The sequence below is a fragment of the Poecilia mexicana genome, unplaced genomic scaffold (assembly GCF_051168715.1).
Source record: "Poecilia mexicana isolate PSO_F unplaced genomic scaffold, ASM5116871v1 scaffold_13, whole genome shotgun sequence".
Lineage (NCBI taxonomy): Eukaryota > Metazoa > Chordata > Actinopteri > Cyprinodontiformes > Poeciliidae > Poecilia > Poecilia mexicana.
Window position 1 is genome coordinate 380,755 of NW_028263382.1, and position 25,115 is coordinate 405,869.

At 39.4% G+C, this 25,115-nt stretch overlaps 2 protein-coding genes across 2 annotated transcripts in view; one reads left to right on the forward strand and one right to left on the reverse strand.

Annotated features, from left to right (window-relative positions):
* sorl1 (sortilin-related receptor, L(DLR class) A repeats containing) overlaps window positions 1–25,115 on the reverse strand; it is a 310,727-nt gene that overhangs the window by 172,942 nt on the left and 112,670 nt on the right. The window contains exon 11 of the mRNA XM_088011422.1: window positions 18,557–18,630. Within this exon, the coding sequence (XP_087867548.1) occupies window positions 18,557–18,630 (74 nt within the window). The remainder of the gene's footprint in view (window positions 1–18,556; window positions 18,631–25,115) is intronic.
* Window positions 44–10,196, forward strand: LOC148155646 (uncharacterized). The gene is made up of 3 exons (XM_088012093.1): window positions 44–114; window positions 6,402–7,228; window positions 10,033–10,196. The coding sequence occupies exons 1-3, from the start codon at window positions 44–46 to the stop codon at window positions 10,194–10,196; spliced, it is 1,062 nt and encodes a 353-aa protein (XP_087868219.1).

Sequence of the window (25,115 nt, forward strand, 5' to 3'; positions counted from 1 at the left end):
CAATAAATCACTTAATTACAATATTGCTCCGACGTTTTCGGAGATGTCTGCTCCCGCTGCATTAACACCCAGCTCCCCTCGCCTGCTGTCAGCTGGCCAGGCGCTCCAGGTTCGGTACACCGAGAGAGAACCCATGACTCCCAGCAAATCGTTTTAAAAACTCCTGCTAGTTTTCCCCTTTGAGTGGAGGTGAAACACAGATTGTTCGTTATTCTGCAATAGCCAGCCACGCCCTAACCTCACCACTGACTGACTATTGATCAGTTCTCTGTCTAACAGGTCCGGAAAATCCCTGAAACCTGGGTCTTACCCTATCATAGGTTTACTAGAGAAATTCTGTTTAAACTGGCGGCGGAGAAAACTCGTCTAGCTCTAACTACCTTCAGATCCAGAAGTTACGGCCCTTTTCAATTGAGAAACAGTCGACAGAGTAGCACTCACTGCCGCGTAGTTTCAACAACCACTCCTGTTAACGGTAGCTTTCCTCCTTAATATAACGTGCACTTGTTATCGGCTAGATTGGATTTAGTGACTTAGATATAAGTCCCAGGGCCATTATTTATTACTCGCCAAAGGAAAGTATGAAGCCACCAAATTTCTAGAATCATGCATGTAGATTTTACTTAACCCAGAAGAACCTTCAATAATCGGTGACTTAATTGAATTCAATGTCCACAACCTCTATTATTATTTTTATTATATATTTTATTAAGCAAGCTTTAGCAGGGGTAAATGACAAGCAGATTTAGTAAAAGAAATTATAAAATTGTAACAAGTAATAATCTCAAATCATAAAATTAAACATACCCTATCTTCTTTCTAATCCCTAACCTGTGTCACTAATCAACTGCAGCAGACTTGGGGAAAAGACAAAGGTCACTAAGTGATGAAGATTCTGTTCGTCTAGAAGAAATGGGACAGATTGGCTTTGCTGCTTTTCCGAAAGAGGACTTTGCCCCGTCAGGACAGAGACTCTGACCAAGGACGTCTAAAGGTTTCGGCTGCCAAGATCGACTAACAACGGGTGTGAGTTGCCCTGCCCCTAAAGCCTCGCTCAGTGAGAATAGGGATCGTGGGATGGAGGCAGAGGAGACGGTCGGATTCAGGGGCCAGGGCTGGGGCTGACGGATCTTGTCCTTCTTTGCGGCGAGAAGTCTCAACTCTTCCCCTGGTCCCAGGGTGTGGTCCTCTGCTGATCTTTCGCCTGCGTCCTCTTGTTGACTCTCCTTCAGCGCCGCGGACTAAGAACGGTTTCCTCCCCAGCTCGCTGGCTTTTAAACCCTCTTGGCCCACAGTTGTGTATGGGAGAGGTCTCATGACTCATCCTTCCCGAGTATCTTATCGGAAAGTACCGTCCTGCCCAAACCTTGTCCCACCCTGAATTTGGTAATACACAACCTCCCTCTTTTGCGTTTGACTGCTGCAACTCCTTTGCAATACTTCTCTTTTTACTGTTGGCCATCTGGTAGTTATTACCTTTTTTGGCAATCGTTCTGAGGCCACCGCCCAGCTCAGTGCCAGTGACTTAATTCACTCTGTTCCTTTCCTGTGCTCAACCCTACAGTCTTCTTATAATGTACCATAAAACACAATCAACTCAAAGCATAATCAATTTGTTTTACCATTATCTGAAATCATTGAAAACATATAACAATCAAGTTGTTACTGTTACCACAGATCATGAATACTGATTATATATTTCAGTCATACATTACAGACATTGTGGTTACAAAACATCAATCATTTAAACTATCACACTATTACACACCTATGTATTTCATTCCAACTATTACACACATATGTATTTTGTATTTTATTTCTTTAATCATTCTTAAATCAATATACAAGATCATCGTTACTCCCCAGGCCTTCACCCTGCTTTCTGCGTGTACCTAAAGAGATCTCACAAGTCCATGCCAGTTTTCTTGACAAGATATTAATATCTGTTTCCTGGCTTAAGCCAGGTAATAGCTGTAAAAAATTTTTGGTTCACTAAAGTATTTAATTTATTCCTGAGCAAATGGGTTTGACTGATTAAAGCTAAGCCTTGCTGCTTTTCATTTGTTTGCATCTCTTTTTTTGTTTGCTGCATTTCATTTGTTTGCGTCTATTTTTATGTTTGCTGCATTTCATTTGTGGTTGTATTCTTTTTTGTTTGCATCTCTTTTTTGTTTGCTGCATTTCATTTGTGGTTGTATTCTTTTTTGTTTGCATCTCTTTTTTGTTTGCTGCATTTCATTTGTGCGCCTGTCTTTTTTTGTTTGCATGTTTTCTCTGGTGCTGCACATTTGCACCTGTCGGCCACCGTACTCATGTGAGAATCACAAGCAAAACTTTGACTCACAAACAAAAAAAACTTAGAATAGCAAGAAAATATTTCTGACATGCGCAAATAAGTTTGTTTTGCAAATAATTTTTTCACTTCATGATACAAAAATGTGTGATTTTAATTTAAAAAAAAGTTTTTTAAGCAAAACTCAGTAGGCTTTTCTCATGGTGACATGCATTAAACAATTCAATTTTTTTTTTTTCCGTTTTTCTGCAGTTAAATTTTGATACAGCTCTGCTTTCCTAAATGGACCATCTTCATCTCCACTGCAAGTGTAGCAAACAGGCAGCTCTTTTTTTATAGATTACAGTCCACTAAAAGGTTGAATTGTGCCCTTGTTTTTATTTTTAATAGTGTAATTCTGTAAAAACAAAATATGTCTGGTGGTCTAGCTCTGATTTACACATCTTGCTAAATTGCGGGTTTGAATATGGCAATACTTTCTTATAACAAAATAGATCTGCAGAAAGAAATTACTAATAAAATATCTTACATATGCATAGTTGTATGGTCTATATAGAGATTTTCCTTAGCTTTGATTGTATATCTCACAATTTTGTAAATTATCAGTTTATTAAACTCTGAAAGCTTTGTGGCTTTGTTAATATTCTGTCCTAGAATGCGGTTAAAAGTGCCCTTTTTTTTGAGCACCTGCCCCTTTAGTGGTCTCTGCACGGCCCTGCATTTTGGTAACACTTTATTTGATGGGGTGTGTATAAGACTGACATGACACTGTCATAAACATAACATAAAACCTTTCATCCAACTTTTAAAGCAAATTCTCATTAAAATTGTCATCATTTACTGAATGACACTTCATGACAATGTTGGTGTGTTCCTAACAGGAGTTATGTCATGTTTACGACAGTATCATATTAGTCTTATGCACACCTGGTCAAATAAAGTCTTACCAACATTTTGTCAAGAGCCATTATACTATAAGACAATTGTATAATCTGTCAATACTGGAGGTTTTTCAGTCAGGTTTTAAAACTCTTCATAGCACAGAATCTGCTTTAATAAGAGTTTTTAATTACATCCTTCTTGCATGTGATTCAAGTCACCATGTTGTTCTGATTTTACTTGACCTAACTGCTGCCTTTGATACAGTAGGCCATGACATTTTAATATCCCGATTACACCACGTTTTGGTGGCACTGTTCTTAAATGTGCCGCCAATACCTTACCTGTTCTGTCCTCTTACATGGAGGACAGAACATTTTCAGTGAATATTAGTGACTCTGAATCATCTGCTGCTTCAATGCCATATGGTGTCCCGTAGGGCTCAATTCTTGGCCCACTGCTTTTCTCTCTTTATTTACTGCCTCTGGGTTCTATCCTCAGGAAACATGGGATTTCATTTCATTGCTATGCTGACGATGGACAGATTTATTTGCCCCTGAAGCAGAAAGATCTCCATTCCATCAAACATCTTCTGGCATGTCTAGGTGATATTAAAGCTTGGTTGGCCTTGAACTTTTTAAATTTTAATGAAAAGAAAACAGAGGTGACAGTGTTTGGACCCAGTGGCTCCTGTGAGTCCACCTCTGTTGACCTGGGACCCTTGGAGGTTTATTTTAAACTTGTTATTATAGATCTTGGTTTTAAGGTGGAGAGTGATTTCAAATTGGACAGCCAAATCAGAGCCGTGGTTAAGTCCAGTTTTTATCATTTAAGGCGATTGGCATCAGTGAAATCTTTTTTTTCCAGGAAGCACTTTGAAACAGTGATCCACGCTTTTATTTCGACTCGATTGGATGACTGTAACTCACTTTATCTGGGAGTCAGTCAGTCTCTGCTCTCACGTCTGCAGCTGGTTCAGAATACTGCTGCACGACTTTTGACAGGAACTCGAAAGAGAGAGCATGTGACCCCTGTCCTGGCCTCACTTCACTGGCTGCCTGTATATTTTAGGATTCATTTTAAAATTCTTATGTTTGTTTTTAAATCACTGCATAATCTTGCCCCGGCTTACCTCTCTGAGCTTCTTCACCCCTACATACCCTATCGGTCTCTCAGGTCCGCAGATCAGCTTCTTAAATACCTCATGAGAGACATTGATAAGCACGTGTAAATTATCAGTTTACACGTCAAAAGTGAACACAATGTACATGAAAATTTAAGTGCGACTGTTACGGCCCAAGGCCTTTACCTTTGGGTCTCTAACATCCATGTTTTGGACTCCTTAATTGGTGCTGATTGGAAGTGGAGGCAGCTGGCCAGTGTCTCCAGATGACGTCAGATCCACCTTAAGATGCACAACTTTCTCTGACTAAGCAGCTCATTCTTTCTGTCTCCCTGCCACTCTCTCCCCTTCTCCCTTTCTTCCCCAACCAGTTATGATATGATTTTTTGTTAAATAAATTCCCTTTTAAGTTATCCCTGGTGTTGCGTCCCTTTCATTTGTTATGGTTTAAGAGCCGGACCATAACAAATTGGGGGCTCGTTCAAATTTAGGTTAGGTTTGTTGTGTTAGTTAATTAGTAAACATTGTTTGTTAATTTAACTGGGAAGCTAGTGTGGGAATCTTGAGTTTAGTTTTGGGGGAAATGTTTTTTGTTTCTTTTTTCTCTGGTTTGGGGTATGTTGCTTGCTTTCATCTAATCTGATGAGCTCACTGGTAAGTCTTGATTATTGTCTGATTTGTGTAATTCATTATGTCTGATCTGAGCTGATTCCCCTGTAGGCCTCAGCGTGTCTCCCCTTTGGGATTCATGTGCTCAAAAACGGTAGTGTGAGATCATATGGTTGGAGCAGTTGTCTCAGGGGCACAGCCATAGTGTTGGGGGGGGTTGCCGATTTTCTGGTCGCCTTTTCCACTCTACTGGTATTTAGTGCGTAAGTACCCACCGTCTCTGATCTCTGAAGACTAGGGTTGAGCTAGAAAGTTTCTGATAGGCAGTTAGAGGGGAGGTTCGGGTTGGTTTTGTGTTGCACAGATTGTCAGCAATTAAACTTTTGAAACACTGTTTTGTGATTAAGACTTTAGTCATGTCTGTGGAAGACTTTAATAAATCCCCATCAGCAGAATTTTTGGAGCAATGTTCTAGAGAACAATTAGAACACTATAAAATAAGTCTTGGTGACAAAAGGTTGAAAGACAATGTCAAAGCAATTTTAAGGGAGAACTTAATTGAGATGGGTGTTTTGTCTTCACCTTCCAGACCTGAAGATTTGGGTGCTCGGGTTGTAAAGCCTGACCTTTTGGATTTTGAACAACAAAAAGAGATGTTAAGGTTGAGAATGCAACTGGAGAAGGAAAAGGAGTTGGCTTTAGAAAGGTTACGACAGCAGGCAGATTTGGATAAGGCTCTTGCTTTGGAAAAGATGAGACAGGAAACTGAATTGGCAAGAATAAATTTGGAAAGTGAAAAATTAAATCTGGTGAAAGATGGCAAATTGTCTGTGGAATCTTGTGTTGGGGACTCAAAATGCAAACCCTCTGATATTTTAAATGACTTGCGTTTGGTGCCTAAGTTCAGTGAAAAGGATGTTGACACTTTTCTTTTTTCACTTTGTTTGAAAGGGTTGCAGACACAGGAGATTGGTCTGATTCAGACCGCATAATTTTGCTTCAGTGTGTTTTGGTTGGTCGTGCTCAGGAAGCTTTCTCTATGTTAAGCTTGAATGATGGCCAAGATTATGCTAAGGTTAAAGCTGCAATATTGAAAGCATATGAATTAGTCCCTGAAGCATACAGACAAAAGTTTAGAAACTGGAAAAAAGGTGACAAAACTTATGTGGAGTTTGCAAGAGATTTGGAAATTCATTTCAACCGATGGTGGACTTCCTCTGAGGTTAAAACACTTGGTGACCTCTGTAATTTAACGGTTTTGGAACAATTTGAAAACTCTGTTTCTCATAATATTGCAGTGTACATTAATGAACAGAAGGTTAAAACAGTGTCAGAAGCTGCAGTGTTGGCTGATGATTTTGTCTTGACACAAAAAGATACAAGTGGAGAGCATGCAGATGGAAGAAGAGCTCCAAACTGGCATTCGACACATTCTGGAGGTTCTTTTTTGGATCGCAGTAACCATGATCTGGACAAAATTTGTAATTATTGTCACAGAAAAGGTCATTGGAAGAAAGACTGTGCTTTGCTGAAATCCAGAAATAAAAATGGAACTCAGGTTAAACCAGCAGCGTTTGCTGCATCAGTTTCTGTAAGTGTTCCTCACAAAGTGGCTGAAGTGTCATTCTCTGGAAAATCTGATTTGAGTTCTTATAAACCATTTCTGTTGGAAGGACAAGTTTCTTTGGTTGGGAGTGACGTTAAGGTGCCAGTTACTATCTTAAGAGATACTGGTGCATATGATTCGTTCATTTTGGCATCTGTTTTACCTTTTTCAGATGATTCTGACACTGGATTATCTATACCTGTGTTGGGTATGGGCATGTCTGTGTTTTGTGTTCCAGTACATAAACTCATGCTCCATTCAGAGTTGTTTGAAGGAGAAGTAAGGATGGGTGTGAGACCTGCACTGCCTGTGATGGGTGTTACAGTTATACTGGGGAACAATATAGCTGGAGGGAAAGTCTGGCCTGATCAACCAGAGTCTCCAGTTGTTGTTTCAGTACCTTTGATCAGCAGTGGTCCTGATGACAATGAAAAGTCACACCCTGACATTTTCCAAGCATGTGCTGTGACACGGGCAATGAAAGCATCCACTGATGTACATCAGGATGAAGACTACGGAAAAAATAAACAGATTTCTTCTTTATGTTTGTCTAATATTCCTCTGTCTATTTCACAGAATGATCTGGGACAGGAGCAAAGATCTGACCCCACCATACAGCATTTATTTCAGTCTGCATTGTCTGCTGAGGAGATGCAGGGCCGTGCTCATGGATACTTTATTGAAAACAAGATATTGTTAAGGAAGTGGATGCCATGTGGTGAGAATGTTATTGGGGAGCCAGTTTATCAGGTTGTGGTGCCTTTGAAATGGCGTGACTTAGTTTTGCAGTTGTCTCATGATGAATCTGGTCACATGGGAGTTAGGAAAACCTACGACCGCATTTTGAGAAATTTTTTTTGGCCACGACTGAAAAAAGATGTTTCTTTTTATATTAAAACTTGTCACACCTGTCAACTTACTGGTAAACCCAATCAAGTGCTAAACTGGGCACCACTGTATCCTATTCCAACTATTGGTAGACCGTTTGAGCACTTGATAATTGATTGTGTGGGTCCTCTTCCCCCTTCATGTTCAGGTGCAAAGTACCTATTGACTGTTATGTGCCAAAGTACCAGGTATCCAGCAGCATATCCATTGCACACACTTACTGCGAAGTCTGTGGTGCGGGCTCTTATGCAGTTTATTGGTATTTTTGGGATACCTAAAGTCATTCAGAGTGACCAAGGATCTAATTTCTCCTCTCATATGTTTGCACAGGTTTTGAAGCAGCTGCACATTAAGCATAACCAGTCTACAGCACACCATGCGCAGAGCCAAGGAGCACTGGAACGATTTCATCAAACATTAAAATCGTTGCTCCGTGCTTATTGTGTTCAGATGAATGCTGACTGGGAGGATGGTCTACCTTGGTTGTTGCTTGCAGCAAGAGAAGTAACACAAGAGAGTACGGGCTTTAGCCCTAATGAATTGGTGTTTGATCATACTGTGCGTGGTCCCTTAAAAGTTTTGAGAGATCAGTGCCAGGATGCTGAACCACCACAAAACCTGTTGAATTATGTTAATGGGTTTAAGCAGAGACTCTTTACTGCTACTCAGTTGGCAAAAGAGAAACTATCATCTGCACAGGACAAAATGAAGCATTTGTATGATAAGAAAGCTGAACATCGTGTTTTTCTTTCAGGTGATCAAGTAATGGCCTTACTTCCTGTTGTGACTTCGCCATTTCAGGCCAAATTTTCTGGTCCGCACACAGTTTTGAAACGGCTGTCTGAACAAAACTATCTCATTGCAACTCCAGAAAGGCGGAAGAAACGGCGAATACTTCATGTCAACTTATTGAAACCTTATCATGTTTGTGCTGATAATGTCTTGGTGGATGAAGTTCACCCTCTGTGCATTGCTGAAACAGTGACATCTGCTGGTGATGAAGGGAGTGGTGATGGGTTGCCTGTTCCAGATTCAGCCATGTTAACTGGTCGACTCAAGAATTCTGAAGTATTGGACAGCATAGATACTGTACTAAGTTATTTGTCAGAATCTCAACGCTTTGAGTTGATTCAGTTGATCAAATCCCACTCTGATTTATTTGCAGATGTCCCATCCTGCACGCACCTGATCGAACATGATATTGAGGTGGGTGATGTACAACCCATAAAACAGCAGTTTTACAGGGTTAACCCAGACAAACGTAAACATCTGGATGCTGAGGTTAACTATATGTTAAAAAATGGCATCGCTCAAGCATCATGTTCAAGCTGGTCTTCACCTTGCTTGCTGGTTCCAAAATCAGACAAAACCTATAGATTTTGTTCCGATTTCAGAAAAGTCAATAGCATAACCAAACCTGATTCATATCCTCTACCTTGTATGGATGATTGCATTGACCAGATTGGTAATGCTAAATTCATTAGTAAGATAGACCTGTTGAAAGGTTATTGGCAGGTCCCTTTAACTAAAAGGGCACAAGAAATTTCTACTTTTATTACACCAAGTGGCTTATATTCATACAATGTTATGCCTTTTGGCTTGAGAAATGCGCCAGCAACTTTTCAACGCTTGATGAATAAAGTTGTTGGGTGTTTAGAAGGCTGTTCCGTGTGTTTGGATGATGTTGTTGTCTATTCTGATAGTTGGTCTTCCCACATGGAACGACTCACCGCTTTGTTTGACCGTTTGCGGGATGCGTGTTTGACAGTGAATCTGGCCAAATGTGACTTTGCTCGAGCGACTGTTACTTATCTTGGTCATCAAGTGGGTCAAGGTAAAGTACGTCCAGTTAGTGCAAAAGTTGAAGCGATTGAAAAATATCCAGTACCAACGACTAAAAAGGAACTCATGAAATTCTTGGGTTTAGTGGGATATTATAGAGCTTTCTGCAGAAACTTTTCAACTGTGGTTGCACCTCTGACAGACCTTTTGAAAAGCAATGTGAAATACATTTGGTCCTCTGTCTGTCAGCAGGCTTTTGAAGATGTTAAGATGATGCTATGCAATTCTCCTGTCTTGTTAGCTCCTGATATGGCTAAGCCTTTTCAGCTTCAGGTTGATGCCAGTCATGTTGGTGCAGGGGGAGTCCTTTTGCAACAGGATGACTTTTCAATTGAAAGACCTGTGAGTTTTTTTTCTAAGAAATTTAACAAGCATCAGCTGAATTATTCAGTCATTGAAAAAGAGACCCTTGCTCTTATTTGGTCTTTACAGCATTTTGAGGTCTATGTAGGTTCAGGGCCTCTTACTGTTTTCACAGATCACAATCCTTTGACCTTCTTGAATTCTTTTCGTTGTCCAAATCAAAGACTTGTGAGATGGTCATTGTTTCTGCAGTCTTTTTCCTTAGATATTTATCATATCAAGGGGAAGGATAATGTCATCGCAGATGCGTTATCAAGAGCACCAAGTCAGTAATTTATTTTTTTCTTCTCTCCTTACCTGTCTAATAGTCACTTCAAGGTACCTGTCGTTGAGTTATGGATGGGGTCGGAGAGGATCTAAGTTTTTGTTTCATTTCAGCTGGTCTGAGATATTGTTAGTGCACTTAATTTTGTTTTTCTATTTTTCCAGATGTTAATGCACAGGTTGCCCAGGGTTCCAGTGGGGACCCTGTCTTGAAGAGGGGGGGTGTTACGGCCCAAGGCCTTTACCTTTGGGTCTCTAACATCCATGTTTTGGACTCCTTAATTGGTGCTGATTGGAAGTGGAGGCAGCTGGCCAGTGTCTCCAGATGACGTCAGATCCACCTTAAGATGCACCACTTTCTCTGACTAAGCAGCTCATTCTTTCTGTCTCCCTGCCACTCTCTCCCCTTCTCCCTTTCTTCCCCAACCAGTTATGATTTTTTGTTAAATACATTCCCTTTAAGTTATCCCTGGTGTTGCTTCCCTTTCATTTGTTATGGTTTAAGAGCCGGACCATAACAGTGACAAAAAAAACACCGAAGTTATTTCCAGTAAAAAAAAAAAAGTATACTTTAGTATATTACATTTTAACACACTTTAGCGTACTTTGATTTATGTACTAAAACTGTACTATTTTGGAACAAATTTTTTTGTGCTTAGTATACATTAATAGTATTTAAATAGTATTAATTTAACATTTTTAGTATGCTTAGTATACTTTAACGTACTTTTTTGGAACAACTTCAAGTTGTACTTATTATACTTTAAGTATACCTTTTTATGTAGTATTCAAGAGCTTGATTAGAATATATTGAGTGTACTAATTCTGTCATAAAATTATATTAAAAATATACTTTTAATATACCTTAAATATATTTTAAATATACTACTAATATAGTAGTAATGTATTTAAATTACACTTAATTTTTATTTTTGATTTACTGCTATTGTTTTTTTTTTTTTTTTTAGTTTAGTTTAGTTTATTTCAGACAAACCTTTCACCGACAGTGTAAACAACACAAAGTACATAATATATTTCTTAAAAACACATCACATCGGTTATTATGAGTCTGAAAAGGAGTATGATGAAGTATAACTTATGTAATCATACCCCTTTTCCAGCTGTAATTTATCACAGTATTTTCAATGTCCAATATCCTTTCTGACAAAGGAAATAATAAGTGTAATAAAATTTCCTCAGCTAGATGAAAATAGTGCATACACACACATACACATTTGTACACATACATATATACATATTTACATATACAAACATATAGGGCTGAAACGATTCCTCGAATGATTCGAGTACCTCGATTACTAAAATTCCTCGAGGAAAATTTACCTGCCTCGAAGCTTCGTTAATTTATGTTTTATTAGTTAGCGCACCGTGATCCTTGAAATCCTTGAAATGCTTGGCTATAAGAGCAACCATAAGACCCAATACCCACCATGGAAAAGATGGTTAGAGGCTAAAATCAAGATAAGGAGGGAAATGAGCCAACTGTCAGAGCTCCAAAGGGGTGCAATGAAAAGCACAGCCCTTTGGCACAGCCCATACCTGGCTGTACCAGGTATGGGCATCTGGTACAGCCAGATGCCCATACCTGAAGCACTCGAAACTGCCAAACAAAGGCTCCAAGCCTTGGCCAGCCGCCTAAACAGATACACAAGAGAGAATGAAGCCAGGAGGATTAACCAGCTCTTTTCCACCCAACCAGCTAAAGTGTACTCCCAATGGCAGGGTACTAACAACAGAGCAGACCCACCAAGGCTGGAGACTGAACAATACTGGAAAGGCATATGGGAAAGGGAGACGTCCCACAATGTAATGCAATGCACAGTGGCTAACCTCTCTATGAGAGGACCACAGCAACCTCCCTGAACAAGCCCTGGTAACCATTACTGTGGCAGATGTCCAAGAAAGAGTCTCAGCTATGAAAAACTGGACAGCACCAGGACCTGACATGATCCATACCTACTGGCTGAAGAAACTCACTGCCCTCCATGAGCGGCTGGCAACTCAACTGAACCAGCTGCTACAAAATGGGACTCACCCTGAATGGCTAACTGAAGGGTGCACAATCCTGATCCAGAATGATCCCTCAAAGGGTTCAGTCCCATCCAACTATCGGCCAATAACCTGTTTCTCTACAACATGGAAGCTCGTGTCAGGCATCATAGCAGCTAAGATAAGCAGACACATGGATAAATACATGAGCACGGCATAGAAGGGCATAGGCATAAATAGCAGAGGAGCCAAACACCAACTCCTTGTAGACCACACAGTCGCCCTAGACTGCAAAACGCGACACACCAACCTGGACTGATTACAAGAAAGCCTATGACTCAATGCCACACACTCATTGAATGCTTAAAGATGTACATCAATAGGACTCTAAAGGTGCTTTCGCACTGCACGGAACGGTACGGTACAAGACAGAACAGTTCCAGCCCTGTTGTGTTTGCATTACACTGAAGGCACCATCGAAGCGGTGCTGGACGTCATTATTTTTATAACTAAACAATGTGGTTTGAGTTGGTTGGTTGCTAACTGCCAATTTAATAAAGAAGAACAGTTACTACTACGACGACAACAACAATGGACGAAATGGATTTAATTTTGCTGCTCATCAACCTCATACAATTAATTAAATTCCGCCAACAAGCTACCCTCAGAAGACAAAATGCTGAACGACTTCTACGTATTGCCAGGAGAAATACGGAAGAAAAATTTACCTCATCATTTGACCAGGTCATCGCACTACATTGAGACAAATCCATTGTTAATTAAAACTAATAATAAAAATATTGCAAAGAGCACTCTTTACAAAATATAGTAGTGAAGGCCAGCTGTCAACGGAACATCAACGTCTGATTCCAAAACAACCAGCGGCCAATCAGCTGCTGGTTCTAAGCAGAACCGCTTGGCCGGCACGATTGGAACCACAGCTCTTGTGATTCCATGGGGCCGGGTGTAACCGGTCGCAAGTTGTAATGCAAACACGCTCGGAACCGTTCCGTTCTGTACCATTCCGTGCAGTGCGAAAGCACCTTAAGAGCCTTCATTGCAAACTTGATGGGGCTGTGGAAAACCACCCTTGAAGCCAACTGCAAACCACTTGTGCACAAGTGTCCATCAAATGTGGCATATACCAAGGAGATGCTCTGTCCCCACTGCTGTTCTGCATAGGCCTGAACCCCCTCAGCCAAATCATCAACAAGACTGGCTACGGATACCGACTCAAGAATGGGGCCACAATCAGTCACCTCCTCTACATGGATGACATCAAGGTGTACGCCAAGAGCGAGCGAGACATCGACTCACTGATCCACACCACCAGGATCTATAGCACTGACATTGGGATGTCATTCGTACTAGAAAAGTGTGGTCAGATGGTTACAAAGAGAGGGAAGGTCATCCACACAGAAGGGGTCTCACGCCCAGAAGGAACAATAGCAGATATAGAGGACAGTTACAAGTACCTGGGAATACCACCAGCAAATGGCAACCTCAATGAGGTCACAAGGAAAGGAGCCACAGCCAAATACGTCCAACAAATAAGGCAAGTCCTGAGAAGCCAGCTCAATGGCAAGAACAAGATCCGTCCAATAAACAGCTATGCCTTACCAGTAATCAGATACCCTGCAGGAATAATTAGCTGGCCAATGGAGGACATAAAGACCACGGATGTTAAGACTCAGAACCTACTAACTATGCATGGAAGGTTCCACCCCAAATCCAGCACCCTGAGACTGTACACGAGCCGTAAGGAAGGAGGCAGAGGACTAGTGAGTGTGAGAGCCACTGTCCAGGATGAATCATCCAAGATCCATAAATACATCAAGGACAAAGCCTCAACAGATGATGTGCTCAGCGAATGTCTCAGACAATGGGGAACAGAGGATGAGGTGCTGGAGGCACCATCATGGGAGGACAAGCAGATGTACCACCGACAAATAACTGAAGTGGCTGATATCAGGAAATCCTACCGATGGCTGGAAAAAGCTGGACTCAAGGACAGCACAGAGGCCCTCATCCTGGCTGCCCAGGAACAGGCCCTAAACACCAGAGCAATAGAGGCTCAGATCTACCACACCAGACAAGACCCAAGGTGTAGGTTGTGCAAGGAGGCCTCTGAGACAGTCCAGCACATAACAGTAGGGTGCAAGATGCTGGCAGGGAAAGCGTACATGGAACGACATAACCAAGTGGCGGGCACAGTGTACAGGAACATCTGTGCCGAATATGGACTGGAAGCCCCGAGATCAAAGTGGGGAACACTCCCAAAGGTGATAGGACTTCCAGATCCAGACAGACAAAATGGTAATGGCGAACCAACCGGACATTGTGGTGGTGGATAAACAACAGAAGAAAGCTGTTGTGGTGGATGTAGCAATACCAAGTGACCACAACATCAGGAAAAAGGAGCATGAGAAACTGGAGAAATACCAGGGCCTCAGAGAGGAACTGGAAAAGGCCTGGTAGGTGAAGACCACAGTGGTGCCTGTGGTCATTGGGGCCCTTGGGGCAGTCACCCCCAAACTGGAGCAGTGGCTAAAACAGATCCCAGGAACAACATCAGACATCTCAGTCCAGAAATGTGCAGGTGTAGGCACAGAACCCTCAAGCTCCCAGGCCTCTGGTAGAGAACCCGAGCTCAGAGGATCAAAGAGGCCACCCGCAGAGGGTGAGATGGGAATTATATAACTGCTTCTTTGTGTGCTTTGGAATTTCTGTGCTGATTAATTTTCTTGCGAAGTGATAAAAGCTGGTTAGCTCTGAATTGTTACAAAATAAAGCTGTATTTCCCTCAGCCCACTGGCTGCAATGCTGACATGTTGAGATGCCATGAGATCTAAATTCTGAACATCATGGCATGGAGTGCATCCCAGTTTTCCATGTCTGGTATATAACCATTCATTTTAGCTTTTAAACTGGTTATTAGGTCTGTCGCGATAAACGATAAATCAATTAATCCCACGATAAATTAAACCTATCGACCTCATTTTAATTATCGGCTTAATCGTCTCTTCCTGCCTTTTTTCTTTCTGTTGATGACACTCAATGAAAAAAGGCCCAACTCCGGTGCTCTCCACTGACCCTCCATTCCCCATTTCCTTAGTGTAATGTCCAGCGCACTCTACACGAGTTGTCGGCCGATTGTCGGCCCATTTTCAAAACCTGAGACCACTACACATTAGTCGACAGAAATCCTAGGTATAACAGTTCGATCGGGTTTGTTGTGGCATGTGGTGTCCAGCCACATGGGCACAAAATAATGGCTACAAGTCCAGTTAACTAATTTTAAGATCAGGCATTAATCAATGCTTTACTAGAATCTATCTGTGATGCATGTGGCTAGAGTCAGCGTAAAGTCCTGACTGAATGAAAATCATTGTAACCTATTTATGTCACGTTAACGAAGAACAGCTGAAAACCTACCGGGTTTATCAACTGCAGTAGCAATTTGGCTCCAACTCCTCTCCTTGTCATTTCTATATTCTTTGCACAAAATGTTGAATAAATATTAATGTTTCCACATATCATCTCCAATGTCCGCTGGATTTTGGGTTGCGCCATGTCAGCTGTTTGGGATTCACCTCCGTAATTTCCCCTCAGAAATCACGGAGGAGAATCCGCGCTTTCTGATTGGCTATCTGTCACATTCAGCGTTAACGCTCCCAGTTGGGGAAAACCCCTGATTTAGATCGGAGCGGCCACGACGATCTAAACCACACCACAGGATGATCAGTTACGAAATCACCGGCGACAATCTTAGATCGGCCAACTTTCTAAGATTGTTGTAAGGGGAAAATAGGGGCAAAAGATTGTGTAGTATGAACTACTGCATTAGGAGGTCGGATGTGCCCATCTTCTCTATTTAAATCTAGTGATTACTGAAGGCCGATATAGTATACAGACTTCATAATCTGCACTCTTTTGGTTGAATGCAGTTTTTTTTTTTCACTTTGGCTTTATGTTGTTTAGTTTTTATTTAAGTACGTTTTTTGTTAATAGAGACTGAGAATCCATTTTACTTTTGTTTTTGGTTGTTTTGTTTATTTAGTTTATCAGTTCCAGTGTTATGTGTTGTTTTGAAAATAAAGTGCATCTATGTATGGCAGGAAATCGCATGCATTATTAATCATTTCCATTAAATCAGTGTCAAAAGGTCTTGAAACAATATCGTTTATCGCAATAATTTTTAGACAATTAATCGTTCAGCAAAATTTGTTATTGTGACAGGCCTACTGGTTATATTGATCCTGTGTCCAGATAGAGGGATAATCAGTAGGCCTAGCATCATGACCTGTTTGTTCTGAAGATCCTGCAGCTTCCACTTCGTCTTCCTGACATGGCGCCTCCTCACCCTGACTCTCATACTCATAGGAGGAACCACAGAGATCTATTAAGTTAAAAGCACATCTTCTGAAGTTGGGATATTTTTCCTCCAACAGGTTCTAGAGGAATCCCTCAAATCAGATGTTGGACTAAATTTTATTTCAATGTCATTTATGAATGTTAGCTCCTCATTTTCAACATTGGTGCTATGAAGATTGAAAAAGGTTATTATTTCAATATTTATCAATATTTCCACTAAATAAGAAGCAAAAAAAATGGATATAGGAAAAGCTTCTCAGACTCTGAGTTCAAAGAGAGATGCCAGAGAGCAATAAAACTATTATTTTTGAATTAGACAATTTAATTTCACATAATTATCGCGGTAGAAGCCATTTGTTTGTTAAATACTTAATGAAACATATTTACCGTGTTTGATGTTTGTTGTGAATGACGTATAGTAACAGACGAACGTGATAATTAGTCCAAGTTTGTCGTTTATTGAACGTTCAGAAACTACAGCGGTTGTGATGCACCGCAGCAAAGGTAAAACAACCCGAACAGGTGACCAACTCAAAACCACTCGCATCTTTTTACTCTCTCTCTCTCTCGCTCTTTGTCGTTTAAGCACACCTGTTGCCGTGGCAACTGCTCACTCCTCGAGCAGAGCACAGATTACGTTTAAAACATTTAGTCCGTTACGATATCAGGTTTTCAGGCTTGATATTTATTTTGCGATTATTAATAAGCCTCTCATGAACACAGCGGTGGTTGATTAGTTACTTTTAAACTCCTGCTCTGCTAGTTATTTTGATAATGGAACCGAAATGCACAGAATTGCGCAACACCTTGTTGAAATCAGAGATTATTATTTTTTTGGGGTCATTAATTTGAAAACGTTTTGTTGACTTTTTGTTGTTGTTATTTAATAAAGTTAACGTTTTGATAAGGACTCAGAGGAGGATGTGCTGGTCTCAGCGTCCTGGCGGCGTTCAGGACGCCAGGACGCTATTCTATAATTCTATTCTATAATTCACTATAATAGAATAGTGAATTCTATTATTCAGCATTAACTGATCAGTAAATTATTGTGAGGGAACCCAAAACCTTTTGTGAGGGGACGCAAAGGTTTTGCGAGGGAACGCAAAAGAAAAAAAATTCCCCATGTCCCCTGGAGGGCTCCGTACAAATCCCGTCGCTAGCATGAACACAAAAGCTATAAATGGCTGGTGAGAGTTCACCTATTAAACTGACTGAAGATGAATACATAAATGAAAAGCTGGAGTATAGACATTTTTATAAGCGTATTTGTGAGCCTGCCTCTTTATTATTACACTGAATATAATTTCAGATTTTTGTATAACTTTTCTTCAGGTTAACTTAGAAAGTGACTTATTATTGTTACAGGTTAATTTTCTAAACTACAGAAAAGTTGCTAGCTCAAATGTGAAAAATTGGACTGATACTGCAGTTATGCTAGATTTACAATGTTTTACTTTATCTTTTTTTATCTGTTTACTTGATTAATCATAAGAATAATCAATTGATTACTCGATTACTAAAATATTTGTTTACAACAGCCCTAGTGAGTAGGCCAGACCCTATCATAATCAAAATTCATATCGCCTTAAGAGACCTTACAAAACTTGCTAGTGCTATATGGAAAATGTAAGTATAGTAGTAACGAGTCAGAACAGTTTGTTTTGGAAGAGTTGGTAGGAGTAAGTGTTATACTGTATGGTTAGAAAGACATTGGAGTCAGTAAATGGTTCTTGTCTGTTCTGATGAATGGAAGAGATGGTCTGAATTTCCTCCTTCTCTCTCTTTCTTTTCAACTCCTCTGGGATTCATAGTTCAGGTATTATTTAAGCTTTTGAGATGCTAATCAGCTGCTCTTAGCCATAAAGACCATTTTGCTACGGTTGTATTACATTTAATGGTGTACAGAAGTTGTTTTTCCACTTCACTGCTTCATAATGCTGGTTTAATTACATATAAACACAATAAGGAAACATTAATATGTAATGTCATGTTTCCACTTTATTTCATGGCTCAATAGGGAGATTAACTTCTAGATATCCTGAAAGTCTTAAAACTCTTTTAGCAGCACTGCAACTAAAAACAAAAACATCATGCAATGTTTCTGTAATTACTTGGAAAAGTCTGATATAAATGAGTTATTTTCTTTGTCTGGAAGAGAAAAGAACCCTGCTGGGTTTAGTACCAACACCAAAATGCAGAAGCTTATGTACCTTTCTGGGCAGTACAATGACTACAATGTGTTATTTTTTTATTGCCTGTGTATTCCCTGTGTGTTGTTCCTGATATCGTCACAATTTGTACTGACCTCTTTCCACCGGGCTCCAGCACTGCTTGATATGTAGACATTGGGCTTGTTGGCCAGATTCCTGCCAACAGATCCTGCAGCCAGACAACAAAAAGGCGTTTCACACAGTGACAAACCTACACAGAGGCATAGGCACAGTCACTGGGAATTTCCCCCCAAACATTTCAGGTTCTTCATTACTTCTGGTTTTAATTTGGCAGATGGGAAATCATGTCGTATTTTTAGCAGATTTAAAAAGAAACATGATCAATCAATGAAGCAATAATTAACAGAAGACAAAAAGTAATAAAAGCAGAGATCCACAATAAATCGGCACTGATTAGAATCAGAATATATTAGTCCTTTCTTAACTTATTAGCATCAATTTGATGTATAAACCTGAACCAATATTCACACCAAATTTTTATTTTCATCTTGTTGCAGGAATTAGGAGGGAGTGTGTGGATGGAGGTGGGGCTGGGGAGTTGGTGGGCTTAGTCATGTGACAGTGGTAGTGAGCAAAGGACTGTGGGGAGTTTAACTGGAGTAGGGAAATGGTGAAGTCAGCGTAGTGTGGAAGGTTTTACAAGGCGTCTGTAGGAGCTATTTCTCTATTTTCAGTTAAATCTTAGAATTTAAATTGTTTAGTTTATTCTTATTTTTTGTTTATTTTGTAGTTGATTTATCATTAGAATTTGTTTAATTTGTTAGAATAAGTTCTTTGGTTAGTAATTCACTTAATTAGTTAATTAATTTCAGGTTGGGACATGGGTGTTTCATGGTATAAATAGGTGGGTCTTAGGTAGCTTTTTATGCATGTGGGTGGTCACAAGATTTTTTTACCAGTCACTTCAGTCAACCAGTCAGTCATCAGTCTATGAAGCCTGTAACTTTTTTGTCCAAACAATGGAATAAAACAAAGAAAGAACTGCATTTTGACTTTTGATCTTTTTGGGCTGCATAAACTAGAATCCATGGTGCATCAGGTGACTATTTGAGTAAGATTCACCTTTTGTTTTGATCACCTTTGAGTCTTGAGTTTTTTTATTTTTGAATTTAAGTTTTGAGGATAAATAGTCACTACAGCGTCAAGAGTAATGACTTGTTTAATATACTACACTGACATTTAGCTATATATAAATAGGTAGATTTCAGTTATCTGCCATAACAGCAATATTTATATCGGTAATTGAAATTTGCCCAAGTTTCCATATTGGTTCATCCCCAGTGCTTTCTTCCTGGAGCTGGAAACCAAATCTCAGATATCGAATGGATGAAAAAAAGGTTAGCTAAGGTATTCAGTTTGGTTTCAAATTTACCCCAAACTGCTCTTGGTCTTAATGGCCACTAATGCCAGTTGATGCATATTCCACCAAGGACCGTCCTGTCCAATTTGCTGTCTCAACCACCACATAAGTCCTGTTGTACTATTTTTTTTATCTATAGAAGGCACCAAATAGGGGGAATATGTCCCTAATTTGGCATTTTGCACAGCTGAATGGTTCCCCCGGGAGATTAAAGAATTTCTTATGTTTCTGATGAGGGATTAACATGGTGTAATGCTCAAAAAAGTCAATTTTACATAATACTGAAAATGTGGGCCAACTTCTACTGTGGTGTTCTTGTAAGTCTCCATTTATTGGCTGATTTATTAGCACCGACTTCCATAACTTTGGGGGATTGGTGATCGACCGATACTTACATGTGAAGACAACCTTATCCCATGATCTCATCCAGCTCAGCAGAGGTTTAAAAATTAGCCACTGTCCTGCTCTGCAGTGAGATGGTTGACTTACAGACCTGCCCATCAGGTCATGTCTGAAATTAGTCACCCCACTGTTGCCAACTCAGCAACTTTTTTGCTATATTTGGCAACATTTCAGACAAAAAAAATTGGTATCGGCCAAAATCAAAATAAACAGGTAAGGATTTTCAAAGATTGATAATAGCCAATCGGTCAGAAAACTGCAATCAGTGCAGCCCTACTTAAGATGGAAAACATTCACACATATTCATGACATTCTTTGATTAAATTAATTTGACCTATTAATTACAATAGTTAAAAATTTAATTTATACCAGGAGTCTTTATCACCTGAGAATGTGGACCAGACTGAGTCTCTGCCTTGAAGTAATTTTAATTGGAGAAGTTCCACAAAACTTATAAGTTGATGTAAAAATAATGTTTGTTTTAGGTAAATGAATTATCATGTTCAGCAGTGGAATTATTAGCTTAATTATGCTAGTTTTAATGCTGGTGTTAATTTTAATCACAAGTTTAAATATTGGACAAAATTAATATTGTTTGAAATAGGCCCAAATTTAGGTTAAAATTACATTCTTGATTTAATCAATATAATGTCATCAGTAGAATATTTTTCTTTAACATACTAGCAGGAATTCATTAAAAATAATTTAGTCTGTAGTGGTCTATATTTAAAAAACAGAGTGCAAATCCATATGTACAGGGTCAGAGTGTGTGCCTCAGCCTTTTGTGTGACCTTGGGGCTCTCCCCAGAGAGGATAATAAATGTCCCTCCTCTAAGGGTAAAGAAAACGCTCTGGTCTTGTAGCCAAACCTGAGTTTTCTGCCTGTGTTTAGATTAGCGTTCAGGTGAAGAGTCATTAAAAACTCTGTCACACGCAGGCATTTAAAGAAAAGTTGTAAATCTGATAGAAGCTTTTACACGGTTTGCACTCAGCCAAAACAGCAGGTTCCCACAGTCGTAAATCTTCCTCCTCTCCGATAGGGGCACTCCCATAATTTACATATGGTACAGAGGAGGCCATGCCTTTTTTAACAAAAGAGGGAAGCCGGAAATGTTAGAGCAGAACAACAGGGTCTCCTCGTGTGTTCTCCAGAGGCTGTGTGCCTCTGCAATCTTTCTTTGTTTCTGTAGCCGTGTGTATTGTCTCTGTCTCAGGTAATTATGATTTTCTGGTTTGTGATTTTCTAGGACATTTCATTTGATTGTTTTGAATAAATTCAGAATGATTGTACATTGAACAGAGATCGTTGTTTGTGGTTTTCTGTTAATACACATGACATTCTTGGATTCTTGACCGATGAGAGGGAACAACGAGCAGAAGGTTTTAAGTATGATCCTTTCATTAATTCAACAGCAGCAAACTAATATATCACCAACTACAGCTTAGAGTAAATAGTTCATTGAGATGTCAATGTAATATGTAGCCTGATGTAAAAACATTTTTGCTAGCCAATATCAAACATGGCGAAGTTTTAATTATTGCTATCAAACATTATCAAACATGTGGTTTTGAAGCCAAAAAACCCTCAGAAACATTTAGGGCCAACCATTAATCAACTCATTTAAAGTTAGAACTCAGTTTCACACAAATACAAACATTGTAACATAAACTTTGGTTGTTGAACTGGATTGTTCAAGGTCCCCATCAAGCTAAGTTTCTATTAGCAGCTGCACAAATGTTTTTGATAAACTTTAAGGTATGTTTTAATGTACACAGAACGAAAAGTGGGATTTTCGACAGCAATTGACACCTAGTTCTGCCGTGCGCATGGAGATTGAGGGCTATCGGCAAGAGGTTTTTGTCAGAGTGGAAAATGGTAGAGCACTGCCAAATATGGTCAAAAACGCTGTGTGTCCGTGTTCCCCTATCACCTCCCTCCCCTTCTGCCTAGCAGAGGTTTTCGTATTTAAATGAAGTTGCTGGGAGCCGTGCAAATGAAAATCAACTGTTGAGCACCGCCTTTTGACTCTCATTCCTGTTGTGGCTAAGCCATTTTACCTTCTGTTCACCTGTTTACTAGACCCAGGACCTAGCCAAAACCCCTCAGTGTTATTAATTGAGAAATAATGAGATTTAAGTATAAAACGAGCATTAATGCTGAAAATGTTCTAATGTTACAAAGTTATACAAATTGAACAAATTTAGTGTGACATTCACCATCCAGCACTGAACACACTTAGCTCAACTTAGGGATGTAACCTTAACACTTAAGTGTGCATATCAAAGTACAATTTTCAGGGTAAATCTGATGATATATTGTCAACATTGCATGTCTTTCAAGCTCATCCAAGATTGTGTGATGGAATGCAGACCGAAGTGTTTCTGCCGACGTGACAACACTGAGCTTTACATAAAGTATCAGTTGTGTCATCATGACAAAGTTCCAATCATTTGCACATGTAAAATTTTGGTCATTATTGTATCACAGGCAGATGTTCATGGCATACTAAGTTGTTGTTGACTCTTCTGAAACTGTCACCTAATCTGGACTTTGTGATTAAACATTCTCAGTATTTAATCAGAAATACTGGAATACTGGCTCAAAAAAGCCTGTATTCCAACATGTACTCCTTCAAATGGGGATATAAATACATGCTGGTGTTAAAGTGCAATGGGCCAAATAGTTTAACACATTTTGAGACGTCTGTAGGTATTGTTCAGTTATAGAAGTATGCCATGAAGAAGTATGTTTGGAGAAAGAATATTAAAACAATAATCTATCTTATCCATTAAAATACATATTGCATGTGTGTTAGGAGCACTGAAAAACTTAGTTTTGGTTTAACTGATAATATAAAAGAAGAATATGCATGAATAAATACATACAATAGACTTTTGTGAAACGTGATCTTACTTTGACATTCCTCCCATCTGAAGGTTTCGGTAACACTTTATTTGAAGGGGGGTGAATAAGACTGACATGACACTGTCATAAAGATGACATAACATCTGTCATGAACATGAATAAGCCTTCATGAATATTTATGACTGTTGTCATAAAGTGTCATTCGGTAAATAATGACACTTTTAATACAAAGTTGGCATTATTCAAAATGTCTTTGTTATGACAACTTGACATTGACCAAGAAATCATTACTGATATAAATTTGTTATAAAAGTATTAATGATTGCACTTTAAAAATTAGGTAACTTTATGTTATTAAAGGTAAAGTTTAAACTGTAATGATTTCTTGGTTAATGTCAAGTTGTCATAACAAAGACATTTTGAATAATGTCAACTTTGTATTAAAAGTGTCATAATTTACCGAATGACGCTTTATGACAACAGTCATAACTATTCATGAAGGCTTATTCATGTTCATGACATGTTATGTCATGTTCATGAAAGTGTCATGTCAGTCTTATTCACCCCCCTTCAAATAAAGTGTTACCGAAGATTTATTTTGTGATGGGAGGAATTGCACAACTTAATCAAAAATAATAATAAAAAAACATGTTCCAGAGTGGTTCATTGTACATAAAGTATTTTTGTGAATAATATTCAAACTAATGTTAATGTTCACTGATTGCTTTAAAGACCCAGAGTTATCCTATGTTGGAATGGTAGTGACACCATTCCACATCACAACACAGGACTTAAGAAACTACAGATGATTTATCAGTATTCAGTTGCTTAACTCTAGAGTTTAAATTGAAGAACAAAATGGTTGAAAGTATGTTATACCTTCTGATAGAGTATAAACATTTGTATTCTTTATTTTTAAGTTTTGTTAGTTAAGCACTAAATATAACTCAGATTATGAATCATTATATTCTGTATAAACTAAAAAGGAGATAGCTCAAAGTAGAATTGCATAAATAAACATCTACACATTAAAAACATTTTAGCAATTAATTATAAAATAAAACAATAAAATAAAATATACTGTCACGTAACTTTTGAAAAAATAACTTTTTAGAATATATTTTTTTCTGTCAACTTTCATTTAACACTCCAGTCCAGTTGATGGCAGTAATGCACTTTCATAGTCGGTCAAGCAGCCGCCATTAAACTCCAGAGGAAGATTAGCACCGGTGGTAAGGAGTGCTACTGCTAAACCCAACATGAACGAAAATGCCCGTGCATTGTGTGAAACAGGCGCGGAGCTATAGAGGGGACTGGGGGGGTTGCTGCCCCCCAAACCGGGTCGGATGGGGGCCCGGGCCTGGAGGTGCCAGGGAGGGAGGAATGGTTTCAAGTCATTGAAATATGTGATTATAGACAGAGAAAGTGCGCCCTCGCCTGTTGAGAAGGGTGTACTCCCCTCCCCCCGCTCAACAGTTTCAGTTTCACTCCACGTAAGGGACCCGGTGATTCCTTAGGGGCCCGGTGATTGGTTAGGGGCCCGGTAATTGGCCCCGCCCCCCACCCTGACACTGACTTGTTCCGCTAGTGGTGTGAAATGGTGGAAAAAGTACTATTTCACGGAGTTACTTTTTCAGTATCGTTTTGAAATTCAGTAAGTTATGATTTCACATTTAGTCAATAGTGAAAACTCGCATATTTGTAAGGAAAAGTGATCTTCCAGTTATTTCATTTATTTTGTAATAACGCAGTACAGCAAGGCAGAGTGTGGTAAGCAGCAGAGATCGACAGCGGAAGAGGCCAGATATAAGGACGGAGCCATGAAGCCGGTATGTATTATGTACGGTCACTGCGTTGATTCCCGATTGTACAGTGGCTAGTTGAGAATAATTTTAACTTATTTACTTATGTATTTTTGAGAAAGCGATATATTTGCTACAATATTTTTTTAATTTTACATTTATTTCCACAGACACTCCACAGAATGAGAGTCACATTTGTGTCA

Excerpts from the sequence above, each read along its gene's own strand:
- LOC148155646 (XM_088012093.1), top strand. The coding sequence starts at position 44 with ATGTCTGCTCCCGCTGCATTAACACCCAGCTCCCCTCGCCTGCTGTCA. Across the intron at positions 115-6,401 it reads GGCCAGGCGCTCCAGGTTCG|AAAAGGTCATTGGAAGAAAG; the intron begins GTACACCGAGAG and ends TTATTGTCACAG. Across the intron at positions 7,229-10,032 it reads AAGGAAGTGGATGCCATGTG|ATGTTAATGCACAGGTTGCC; the intron begins GTGAGAATGTTA and ends CTATTTTTCCAG.